This window comes from Ambystoma mexicanum, chromosome 6p, assembly GCF_040938575.1.
Source record: "Ambystoma mexicanum isolate Mex_15411 chromosome 6p, UKY_AmexF1_1, whole genome shotgun sequence".
Lineage (NCBI taxonomy): Eukaryota > Metazoa > Chordata > Amphibia > Caudata > Ambystomatidae > Ambystoma > Ambystoma mexicanum.
The window spans coordinates 68,875,621-68,888,651 of NC_090935.1; the positions used below are offsets into that span (position 1 = coordinate 68,875,621).

Consider the following 13,031-nt stretch of genomic DNA (forward strand, 5'->3'; position numbering starts at 1 on the left):
GGCAATCCCTGTGAAGTTCCTAAAAATGTCTTGAATCATTTGCAATAAAATAGAATTTTATGTGGAATGGGGAATGTGGGAAGGTACCCAAAGATTAATAAAAAAAAACAGTGAATGGGTGGTTTGGACATCCAAGACATCCAGATTATTCCCAACCATCACAGTTTAGGGTACTGAGCGAATGGTGAAAATTAGATTCTGAGAAGCAGTGGAGAGCGTTGGACGAGGGTGTGGGTGGACTCCCTCCACTCTACATCACCTCAATAACCAGACTGGGCTTGGACATCTGGGAAGAAGTGGCAGTAAAAGTGGTTTTAGCGACCTTCCCTTCCCCCTTGACATACATGGAAACCCAGACCTTTTACCAGCGAATAGTGAGGGGTTCCTTGGGGAGAGAAAAGGGTCCCATGTTTCAAGCGCATCAAATAAAATCCTTCAAGGGCTGTAAAAAATAATTCAAACTAGTAATAGAGGATATATGCAATATGTGCAATCACATCACTGGCTGATGCAACCAGAGAGACGAAGGGCATTAACCGGGAGATTATAGCCCTTTCAAAACGTCATGGCTGCTAATCTATCTCCCAAAAGGCTAATTTCTGATATTTAAAAAAATACTAACAATGATGGAAAACAACCCAAAAGTGGGCTATATGAAGTTACGGGAGTCTGACCTCAAATACAGGATATAGTTGGAGCAATGGGAGAGGATTTGGAGGGGAGAATCTTGGAGGCGGTTACGAACGCTATCACAAACATAGAAAGCTTTCAAATCCCTTGGGATCCTGAGGTAATGTTGTTGGTCGATAGGTCGATCTGTCTCAACCATAATTTTTATTTTAATGTAATTTATAACAAATGATTGATGGGGATGGTGAGGCACAATTCAAGAGTCTTTAAATATGGAGTGGTTTCCTGCGTTCGGAACTGGCTTAATCTGGTAAAGGTAGAGAAGATATGACAGATATTACGATAAGTACATTTTTTAATTTCTTAATATTTAAATGTAATTACAGTATTCTTCTTAACATGAAATATATTTAACAATGTATTTGAAAAATCTCCTTTCAGGGTCGTAAATGTGGTGTGGGTGTTTTGCATTTATCTTTTTTTATTTATTTTCTTTTTTCTCTTCTCTTTTTTTTCTATTTTACTCCATCCTCTTATTCTCATTCCTTAGTTTAACTTCTAGGTTTATGATTGCATTTAAAGGGTGTGGGGAGAAGAAGTATTTGTTGTTTTAAATGTATTGTATCATTTATTGATAGGGTGTTTTAGTTGAAAGTATTTTACAATATGTGTGTAAGATGGTAAAATGAAGAAAATCGTTCCTTTTCTCAAAAATAGTCTTTAGCAGCGTGCAGCAAGTAGGCGGTCCCAGGGGAGTGTGAAACATACATTTGTTGAGTTTATCTTTGAACTGCTTCAAGACGTTGATGCGCCATATGTGAATGTCAAAAACGTTTTTTTTACCCAAAAAGTATCTTTTTTGGGGAGGAAGGATTCTATCATGAGACAGTGATGAGGAAGAGGGACATAGAGGTCATTTCTGTAAATTGTCAAAGAAAGCAATTTGAAAAGAAAGAAATTTGAACACTTTTCGACAGCTTCAATTAACTGCTGCAGTAACAGCTGACATTCTGCTCTCTGATGGCATAAGCAACAGGCCTGTCAGTAGTGATGTCATTTCATATTGCAGTTCAGTAGTGATGCAACAACTAGACTGTAATAATATTGTTCATATGATTTTCTATAGGTATGGATATAGAACGCAGGAATTTACTTTTGAGACACCCACACATCTTTACCTGTATGGATTGCAAATCCCAGACCTGCAGCTCCAGTAATGCTGCACATTCTATGAATGGTTACAGTAATGTGGCGTAGAGAGGGATGAGGGATGCAGCGCTGCCTTACCGTGTAAACATTGGGTCTGTTCACGTTTGGCTCATCGTGGTATTGTATAATGGCCCGTACATGGGGCAGCTGATCCTGTAACTAAACAAGAATACACATTAATTGGCTGTCATGGAACACAGGATTGTGGATCATAAAGCTACAGACATGACCTTTGACTGCATATACATATTATGTGATCAACGAGACACCATCCCATCCATCCTATTCATTATTGACTGATGCAACAACATTCATGCAAAGCCATGAGTCTTCAGCAGGCCTTCGATGTCATACTCTCAAACCTAAATCATCAAGTGGGCTACCACGACCAAAATGCTTGTCTTTAGTTTTGGGCCATCTGTCACATCATGCTCCCTTGAACCAGATGCATATTCCCATTATTGAATGTTTCTTCATGGATAAGTACTTTAAACAATGCAGCATTGTGTGTTGGCAACATTGTAGCCACAATTGTCTTCATCATGTATATATTCCTACATGACTTAATAAACCACAAAAGGGCTGAAGTGTGTTCTAGTAGGATGTTATTTGCACCAAGCTTCACATTGAATACTGAATTGCAAAAATGTACTATTTTACCAACTACCAAATGTACATAGTATCCTGCACTCCTACATTTATAACTGAATATTATAGTGCAGCTTTCACTGCACTATAGTTGAGTATCATGGTCTGTAGGTAACCTGAAAATTGAAGAGCTAATAACGTTTGACTTGCATGACGATTTGCCACATATTTTGCTAACAAAAAGTTTCATCATGCCTTCCTCTGACCCCGCTCTACCCGCTACCCATCCACAGACCGGACATTTTGGGAATCATTTGAGAAAACATGAAAAAGGTATTTAGAAAGCAAAAAAAAAAACACGGTTTTCGGCATACTCCCATTTATTTTGTAATAGAGAAAAAGTAAAAATGTTGGCGCAGCACACAGCAAAAAAAGCTGAACAGAATTAGACCGGGTACGAAACAACTTGGGCATGAAGCATTGACTCGATTTCCGGGAAGGGTCATGAGTTATTCCATCCAATAGTTGTTAAAGAATTTGCCTGCTTCTCCCAAAAGTATAGCTTTGTCTTCCGTGGTGCTTTGCAGCAGCGAGGCTTTACAGAAACGAAACAGCCACTATTTTCTTTCTTGTTTGATGTGAGAGATAACTCGGGTTAGCTGAAAACAAAGTTGATAAAATGCCATTTGGAGGAGGAAAAAAGGATGAAATGTCATCAGGCTAGAGATGGGGAGAGGAAACGAGGACACAATGTGAAATTGGAGAGTTGGGGGGTTGTTTTTAGACCACGTTCAGGGTTATAGCAGGAATAAATAGGGTTATAATAGAAAACGGGATCAGGAATGAAGATGCATCATCCAAATACCAGGTGTTATTTTACGGATAAACTGATTTATTTTACATATAGCTGGGTTTATTTTGCAAGTAACCAGGGTTATTTGTAGTACTATTCTCGGGTTATTCTAATTGCAGAATAGAGGAGGAGTCAAGTGCCCCCACCAAAACCTCTGCCCCCATATTGCCTATATGTTGGGAACCAGAAATTGAGACAAGTGTAGTACCAGTGAGGATGCCTGTACCAAAGAGAATCCAGGAAACAAGTTATCCATTGAGAAAACCCAGTATGCATTCACAAAGAAATAATGGTCTTTTGGAAAAAAGTTCCAGAGGAAGTGTGAAAATGAGTGAAAAAAAAGACAGGTGACATCATGCAGAGCAGAGCTGATGCACCCAGAAAAGATGCATGAGGTAAAAGAACATAGACATTCTGTAAGATCTGAAGAAGAGGTGGTATAGATGAGCAACAAATTGAGCTCGAGATGAAGATGCTCATGCTTCAGAAACATTGAAAAACATGCTACATTAACATACACTTGTACAGACGCAGTAACGCAAGCGGACAAAGCGATCTTAAGGCTGGCTACATAGAGAATAGTTGTGGCAATGTGCCAATGTATAATACATAGGAATGTATAGAACCTGGATATTCCACAATGCACATTAAGTAAGGCTTGAAATCCGGTGATTGTAAGGGGTTTTTCAGTGTGGCGCAGTTGGAAAATAACTGAATGCAGAGGTGAAATACAAGAAAGACCTGGCTGTCCCAGCACCAAGAAGTCTGGTTATTCATTCAGTAGTTACATGAATGTGAGTAAGAAACAAACTTCCGTTTGAGGTGAAATGGAAAAACACTGAAGTTGTCAAGAATTCATCATTTCATAATGGACTGAAGGACGGTAAGAGTCATGATTAGAGAGCAAGTCTTCACAGGTGTTCAGGAGAGCAGTTTCCATGCTGTGGCCACTCAGAAGCCAGACTGGTGCTTGTGGAGACAACCAGCAGATTTGGTATGCAGATTAAGCTGGGAGATGGCCAGCTTTTTCAGGAGTTTACCCAGGAAAGGAGTGATAGAGATCAGGGGATAGTTTGGCAGAGAGGAAAGATAGGCAGAGGACTTCTTACAAGGGGGTGCACATGGGAGTGCTTAAGAGGGGAAGGGAAGGTTCTAGTGGAAAAAGAGTGATTGCAGTTATCAGCCAGGGTGTCGATGTGGTCCTTGATAGTTCTGGATTAGCAGGGGACCACCTGCTTTGGTGAGACTTTTATAGATCGGACTTGTCTAGAAACATTGTCAGTGGTGAACAGGGGAAAGGAGGAGAAAAGAGGAGACGAAATGGCTAAAGAGAGGCCAGGGGTGGTAGCCGAGGAGGAATAGGAGGTAGAGGAAGAGAGAGTGGACAGTATGGCCTGAGTTTTAGTGGTGTAATGAGAAGCCAGAGCCGTGCAGAGAGCATGGGAGGGAACAGGAGAGGTTGAAACTGCGACAGGGTTGGCCAGCTCCATGCAGATTTTGAAAAGTTTGGCTGAGTTGTTAGAGGCCGCAGAGACACAGGCTTGGATGTAGACTCTCTTCTTAGAGAGGACAGAGGGTCTGTACTTCCTTTGGAGCTAGCAGCAGGCCAGTTTGTCAGAGGGTGCACTTGATGCCTTCCACTTCCTCTCAGCCTCTGTACACTTGCATTTAAGGGTGGTGAGGTCAGAATAATACCAAGAATTGCACTTGGATGTGGACTTCAAAGAGATCCTCAAACAGGGGCAAGGACGTAAAGAGTGATGGAGATACAGAGGTGAAGGTTAGAGAGGGCTGTGTCAGAGTGTGTCAGAGTGTGAGTCAGCCAAAGATGTTGGAGGAGGAGAGGAAATAGCGTCAAAAGCCTCAACTGACACACGCTTCATGGGCCAGACGACGAGAAGGTCTGTGGTAGTGCTGGGGGTGGTTTGACCTGAGTGGTAGTGAGAGAAAGGTGGGAGGAAAGAAGAAAGGGGTGAGAAATAAATATTTCTCATATGAAAATTTCACCATTCTATATTTTCACAGAAATGGCAAAAACACGAGTGGCTAGAGGAGTATGTTCCTAAAGATGAAATGATCGATGATGAAATCTCCAATGGTAAACAATATATTTTTTATTACAAACATTATACAGTGCTTATTCAAATACTACTTTCTTATTTTTTATACTACCTAATGTAGATCAAGAAACCACACTGAAAAGTACTAACGAAGAACTTCAACGACGACAAACACAATCCCAATCCCCAACTGTAGAAAACAAAATCATGAAAGTTTCTTTAAAAATAGATGAATTTAGCGATTACTTTAAAGAACTTATGTTAAAAATCATGGCGCATCTGACTAAGTGCACTGTGAAAACGTACTGTCTTGCTGCTTGGACTGCTATTGTGGTCCCGTGTTTATTCGTGTGAGGATTCGTGGAGCTGGACAGAGCCTTTTCACGAACTGGAAATCCTTCCTCCTTTTACCCAGCTTTCCCAGATGAGGAAAATGCTGTTCAAGAGATTGAAGAAAAACTCAATCAATCTCTAAGTTGCCTGGGAACAAAGCTGATCGGCGAAATGCTATCAATATGTATCATATGTATGAATCAGCGACATCATTCATATCCGATGCTACTCCATGCGTGGGAAGTAATGATTTGAATAACCATACTGAAGCTCATGGTAGCGGCAAAATTAAGAAAGATTCAGAATACGACTTATTAGCACAATCTATAAAAGTCTTTAATGCAGAAGGTAAAGTCGATACATCCAAAAATTGTGCAATACCTATATTGCCAATAGTACCTTCTAGCATTGACGCTGAAGTGATGGTTCATCATGAGGTAATCTCATCCCTGATCGACCTACAAGATAACATTGACCTCCCACTTCAAAATGACGACATTGAATACATGGGAGATATATCTGACATTATATTGATACCGAATATCATGCAGAAAGATCCACATACTCTTTTTGGTCTATCCAATATGGATGTTCCTATAATAGAAAATCAGAATAAGGTGAGACAACTTGCAACCAACACTATGTTACAATCCCAAGCACAAGGTGAAACATCGGTCCCAGCGACAAATTCCTGTGAGGCTTCAACTAAGGCTATGGTTCTTGATTGCAGTCAAGAGAGTATGACCTCTGATGAAATGTTTCAGGCGTTCCAATGTTTGCTAACTACATTGAAAAATACCTGTGGGAAACTTGAAAATAAACTTGATGTACAGTCTTTGCTACTCAATAAAAGCATTAATACAAATAGGAAAATAACGCATGATCAGGCTACCAATACTGAAACTTGGGGAAGCAAGACTGGAAACCTTTTTACATTTCTGGGAATTACACCTCCCCCGACTGCCCTTAATAAAGCCCCAAGCAAATTGTGTAGTAATAAATCGGCAACTATATCGAAAAAACTAGTTAAAAAGTAAAGAAATGGTACAAAACTTGTCGCCCAGGCATTTGCCAGACGCATGAAATTGAGAAACAATCTGTGCAGTGTTAATTAAGCAATATGACCCTCGCGGCGGGGGCATTACTGACTCAGGTAATGCCCCGGGGCCCATAGGTATAGGCCCTGAGCGGATAAGGCCGTACCGTAGGCCCCTGGGCATTACCTGAGTCGGTAATGCCCCGCCGCGAGGGTCATATTGCTATTAGTACCCCGGCCTGCATTATGTGCATGACCGGGGCACTAAAAGCATTTTATTCTGTCCCGAAACGCTGCAGCATTTCGGGACAGAAAAAAAAGAAACAACCAAGAAAATGGCCGCCGCCATGGAAAGGGAAAACGGAGTCCGTTTTCCCTTTCCATGGTGGCCATCGGGAGCGGACGTGCTGGGAACACAAGTGTCCGCTCCTGAAAAAGGATCAAAAAGAAGGTAAGTGGGGTTGGGAGGGCGTACGTGGGATGGGGGAAGAAAAAAAAAACGTACCTGCGTCCCCGGCGAGGGACGAGGGAAGCCTCCAGCCATGTGGAGGCGCGGAGCGGGGATGGCCACTCAGATGATATCCGAATAGTTGACCAATTGGATCATAGCAAAATTAGCATTGCTAATATTTGGTTTGTCTCTACGTTAACATTGGAATATATTCTCAAATATGAATCTGAAATATTCCAATTGGGGTTCTCCTGTGAGATAGTTGACATACACTCTGAGAAAATTAGACGGTCTAACTCCAATGTAACGAATAATAGCACCACAAATAATATCAGACCAGTGACACTAGACCGGCCTTCTAGTACTGTTACAGCCTGTACTAACAAGGAGTTTGACCTGCCATTAAGTGATCCATCACAGCGGATCGATGGTGATGAAAACGGATGGTGGCCCAAAAAATGCTAAAACAAGTGGTGATAAAACTGATGAATTAGGCTACTGGCAATGGCTACCCATTGCTTTTAAATCTCACTGGTCCCAGCTGAGTCAATGACACTGATATACTTTATACATGGAACACCAGAGGATTTAATAATTTGTTCGGTGAAAATGGTTTGTGGACAATATGCATCTTTTTAAAATCATTGTGTTACAAGAGACTTGGCTGGTGGAAAATGTGCTGTTAGATGGTAGAGTCATGATAAAAAAAACTGCATTGAAGGGCCGCCTTGGTCGGCCTAAGGGCGGTTTAATGATCTCAGTGTGTTCTCCTTGGTCTGTAGTTGAGATTCCCTGTGATTCTGCGTATGTGCTGATAGGAAAACTATTGAAACCTGGTATTAATATTGTTATTATTGATGTTTATGATCCGCCATCCAGAGTCATGACCAAAGCTATTTTGAAAGTGGTAAAAGCCAACGTGCTGAAATATGTACATAAGATGCCCTTGTATTTAATGGGATGTATATACAAATGCATGTTTTTAATTATTACAGTAATGGAAAAATCAGCTTTATGAAATAACCTATTATACCCATCTTCCCCCTACCACCCCCTTCTGTATCCAGTATGTATGCTGTCTGTTTCCCTGTTATGTCTCCCCATTTCTCTACCCATATCTCCATAATAGTTACTCATTACAGATATGCATTAAATTAATCCAGGTTTAACTAGTACTATCTCTAATTTCTAGTTCATTCTTGTGCAACTTCACACTTCAAACTAATTCAATGTTTATAAATCTTGGATACAGCTAATATCCTCCCATGTTAAAAATTGTTCTCTCTCTTTCATTATGTATGGTTACCAGTTCTACTCAAAGTCTGTAATGTGCTAACACATGTAATTATATCATTACCTTGAACAATAAAAATTATTAAAATAAAAAAAGAAAATGTATTTGATGGGAGATTTTAATGCAAGTATTATCTTACCAGATGTGGAAATAGAAGCAATACGGAGATCTAGTCCAAGTGGTATGACTGAACAAAATCATGTGTACAGTGCCTGGGTTAATGTACTTATTGAACATCAAATGAGGAGCCTAAATGGCCTGTGTCCGAGTGATAAGCAACAAGGTTTTACTCGATTTAGTGGAAAGAATTTGTCTACCCTTGATTATGTGTGCACTAATTCTAGCGGCATGGACAGGGTGCTTGACATTGGGATTGCGTCAAAAGATGAGAGTGATCACCTACCTTTATATGTATTATTTAAATTGGATGAGACATTCCCTCGTGTCAAGTATTATGACAAATGCAGTAAAATCTTTGTTAATAATGGTGGCAACCGCATTCAGTGGCGCCCTGCTAATTTGGCTAAGGGTAAAACTGTCTGTAAACAACTGCTGCCAACCTTTATTGAGGCCTGTCAACTGGATGATGTGAATGAGACAAATATAAGTGAACTATTCAGTCATACTATTGCACAAATCAAAGTTCAGGTGGCTTCTACCCGTGGATATAATTCACCTGAAGAATGAACTAACAGAGATATGACAAAAAGGAGAAACAATTTTGACCCAAAAATGAATGTAGAAAAAAAAAGACTGCGTTCCACTATCTCCACATTGATTCTGTTTCCCTCTTGGTAAATGGATGCATTAGCAATTAATATTAAAATCAAAAAAGCCAAATCCGATTACCGAAGATGGTTGAAAGAACACAAACGTATATGTGAAAATGAACAATGGCTTAAAATTGCTCATTTGGCTACTACTGGGAATACAGTAGCAATATGGAGGGAATTGAGGGTGAAGAAAAAGTCTCAATTACCTATCAATAGTATCCCTGAAGAGGTCTGGCCTGCTCACATAACTAAAACATTGGGCGAAGTTGATGAGACTAACACAAACACGATGATCCCTGATGTACCGTGGATATGCCAAGCATTGGGCTCAGATATTCAGGGTATAATTGAACATCTAAATGCTTCTCAGGCCTCTGGCCCTGATTGGATTACTAATGGGCTGATGAGAATGAGCCCATCAGTATAGGCAGAAGCACTATGGCATGTATTCACTGACATAGGAAAATCAGGCATCCTACCATCTTCATGGAGAGAGAGTCATATTCTCCCCATTTACAAGAAGGGACAACATTGTGACCCTCGAACCTATCGACTCCTAGCTATGCTGGATATTCCGGCAAAGGTGTTTGCAAGGACTCTACTTGCTGAGCTAAATACATGGATAACAAACCATGATGTATTGAGTAAATATCAGACGGGCTTTCGAATAAAGTCACGTACAGGTCATAACATTCATCAGTAAAATATTCTTGGTTGTGTAGAAAAACAAAGGTTTATGCTGCTTACATAGACTTCAGTGCCGCATTTGACACTGTAGTCAGGAATATTTTGTGGTGTAAATTAAAAAACGGGAATATTCCTTGTGGCCTATTAAAGATGTTGACTCTTCTTCATACTGACACAAGTGTCAAAGTACGTTGAAATGCTATGGGATTACTCTCTGCATCTATTTCAACTGGTACAGTGGTCAAACAAGGCTACATAGTTGTGGCCACCTTATTGAATCTTTATTTAGCTGATCTGGCTTTGTCTTTCAACCAACGGTTATTACATCCGATAAAGGTTGGTACACAGCGTATTAGTTGGCTTGGCTATGCAGACCAAAAGGACTCCAATGTTTGCTAGATGGCCTAGGCAGTTTTGCAAAAGAGAATAGTTTGCAGATAAATACAGAACATAGTAAAATAATTATATTTTCAGGAAATTTAAAATCAAAGGTGTCATTGAGTTGGACTCTAGCTTCAAAGAAATTGGTGTGTGTTAATAGCTATGTCTATTTGGGGCTGCTTATTGATGAGAATTTAAATTGGAAGGCTCATTGGCAAAGAACCAAGATTAAATGTTGGAAATTGGTTTGCCTTGTAAGTGCTTTCATTGGTAGAAATGGGGGACTCTTGGTAAAAACGGTTTTGCTGCTCTATACCATGAAAATTGTACCTGTGTTGACATATGGGATAGAGATCTGGGGTCATGGTTTTATCAAGGAGCTAAAATAAAAATATTTGCGGCAAAAATGCTTAGGAAACTGTTTTGCATGCCGCAAGCCGTTTCTGTAAAAAAAATGAGTTCCAGCTTATATGCATTCAGTCTATTGCACGCAATAGATCTTTTATGTGTGTTGTTGATTTGATGACTGTGAATAATAATACCATCACTGGAGACTATGCAAAATCATTTCTAAGTCTTGATAAATTTGGTATTTGGGGGAAAATATTCCTTATCTTCAACAAATGGAAACATGGATGTGAACTAAACTTACTCCCCGACAATACGGATCAAATTAGACACTGGTTAAAAAATAAGATCAAAATATATGACCGTGAAAATAATATAGACCTCCTTAGCACAAAATTACATAGCAGTCCTTATATTGAATATATAATGATAAGAAATATATTGTGGCGTTTCCTGAGGCATGGGTGGTTAGAGAATACTTATTATTAAAATTCAATAAAAGTAAAGTGTTGAATGGTCCTATGAACCACCTGCCTTGTGAAAGGTGTTGTAGGTTATGTGGAGAGAATAAGCAGGTATCCCTTGTGCATATAATGACTGAATGCACAAGTTTGCACCAAATTCGAAATCAATGCATCAAAGCCTATAGTAATAGTTTTAATTGTGATGATCCAAAACTGCTCTGGAAAATGCTTATGGATGGTAATGATGTGAATTTTATTTTTTATATGGTTACATTGTAGTCTCTACACCAATATCACCTGAAAACCAAATGTGCATGTGAACATGTAGTGATTTTATTTTTTATAAGGAGTTTTATTTGTTTTAAATGGATGAATTGTTTTTATGTGTTTTTGTGGCTTTGTGTTTATCGTGTTTCTTGTTGTATATACAAAGCTATTTTACTGTATGTATATTAATAAATTAAAAAATAAAAATCATGTTATTAGAAATCTTGATTTTCACTGCCCTACTTGTACCTGTTCCCCTTTCTTCCATCAATCACCTCAATCAAATCCAGCAAATATAAATGACGGACTGTTTGATGAAACTTATCTTCCTCCCTCTCCCGTTGATGACTTTATACAACCTCCAAATACTCCTATTTATGTTGACCATTCCGATTCCCCATCCCTTTCTTAAATTAAGTTATTGTTTTAAAACGCCAAGTAATAGACTGTGGACTCCATTCATGTTTGTGTCCACATACATCCGTCACTGTGATGTCACCAGAGTGTCTGATGTTTGCAGATGTCGTACCTAGTCCGGACATATCTGTTTTCGGATTGTGTACTTTAAGTTAGTTTGCAAATATAAGCGCCGGATTGCAGACAACACTGCGAATGCGCCGGTCGGCTTTCGGGATTGTGGACCACAGACGTTGGAACGCTGTTGCGGACACCCCCGCACTACATCATGTGACTGCGCCCATGCAGCATAATGCCATGTCAGAGATCGATGTCCAGACTTCATAGAAATGTTTAAACTGTATTTTCAGTCAATCTAAGACGTTTCAAGCCAAAACATTGCCATTCAACAGCTTCTAACAACATTCTTAACACTAGTATCAACATGTTTACGCTGTTTTATCGTCGCTGACGTTCCCAAGCACTTGACGACATCGCAGATGTTCGCACGCTTCATCACATGACCACAGCCATGCAGCGCGACAATGTGTCTGCTATAGGTCTCCATGCTTCATGGACATGTTTAAACTGCATTTTCCGGTTGATTTAGTTAGTTTCAAGTTCAAAGTTTACCCTTCCAGACCTCCTAATGCCATTCTTAGTTGATCTCTCAACTTTTGACACATTTTCAAGTCCTATTTTAAAATCCAGAGTCCACGGACAGGAGTATGGTCTGTGGACAGCTCCTCTGAAGGGACCCACCCATTACTTTTACTCATTCTTAATCTGGCAGATATGCTGAGATCTCCTGCTTTGGCAAGCTGTATTGGGAATCGGTGTCCGGTCAATCCTTTTGTTTTCGTGCTTTGGTGTCGACCCTTTGACCATTCGATCCTTTAGTTGTCGATCCTTTGACCTATAACCTTGGGAAGCTGCTACCTTCCTGAAAAATGGTATCTATCATGGCTATGACTATCCATCCTCGGCAGGGGCCAACACCATCACCACCACCTAGAGGGTCTGGACAGGGGAACAGGGTCACTAAAGCAGAGGAGGAGTAAGAGGAATATCAAGATGAGGTAGAGGAGTTACCTACCATAAGCACCTGCAAGGAATAATGGGTGTGCCCATGTGAAATGGAATGAGCGTGGAGCCACACTCAGTCATGAACAACATTGGGCAATTCTGCTTCGGTATTGCTTCTATGTGCCACCACACCCGCACATTCCACCTGGTTGCTCTGAACAAGGCTGTTCCTTTC

At 40.1% G+C, this 13,031-nt stretch overlaps 1 protein-coding gene across 1 annotated transcript in view; it reads right to left on the reverse strand.

The window, feature by feature from the left end:
- Positions 1–13,031, reverse strand: part of LOC138511223 (long-chain-fatty-acid--CoA ligase ACSBG2-like) — a 412,570-nt gene that overhangs the window by 244,727 nt on the left and 154,812 nt on the right. The window contains exon 5 of the mRNA XM_069626760.1: positions 1,918–1,998. Within this exon, the coding sequence (XP_069482861.1) occupies positions 1,918–1,998 (81 nt within the window). The remainder of the gene's footprint in view (positions 1–1,917; positions 1,999–13,031) is intronic.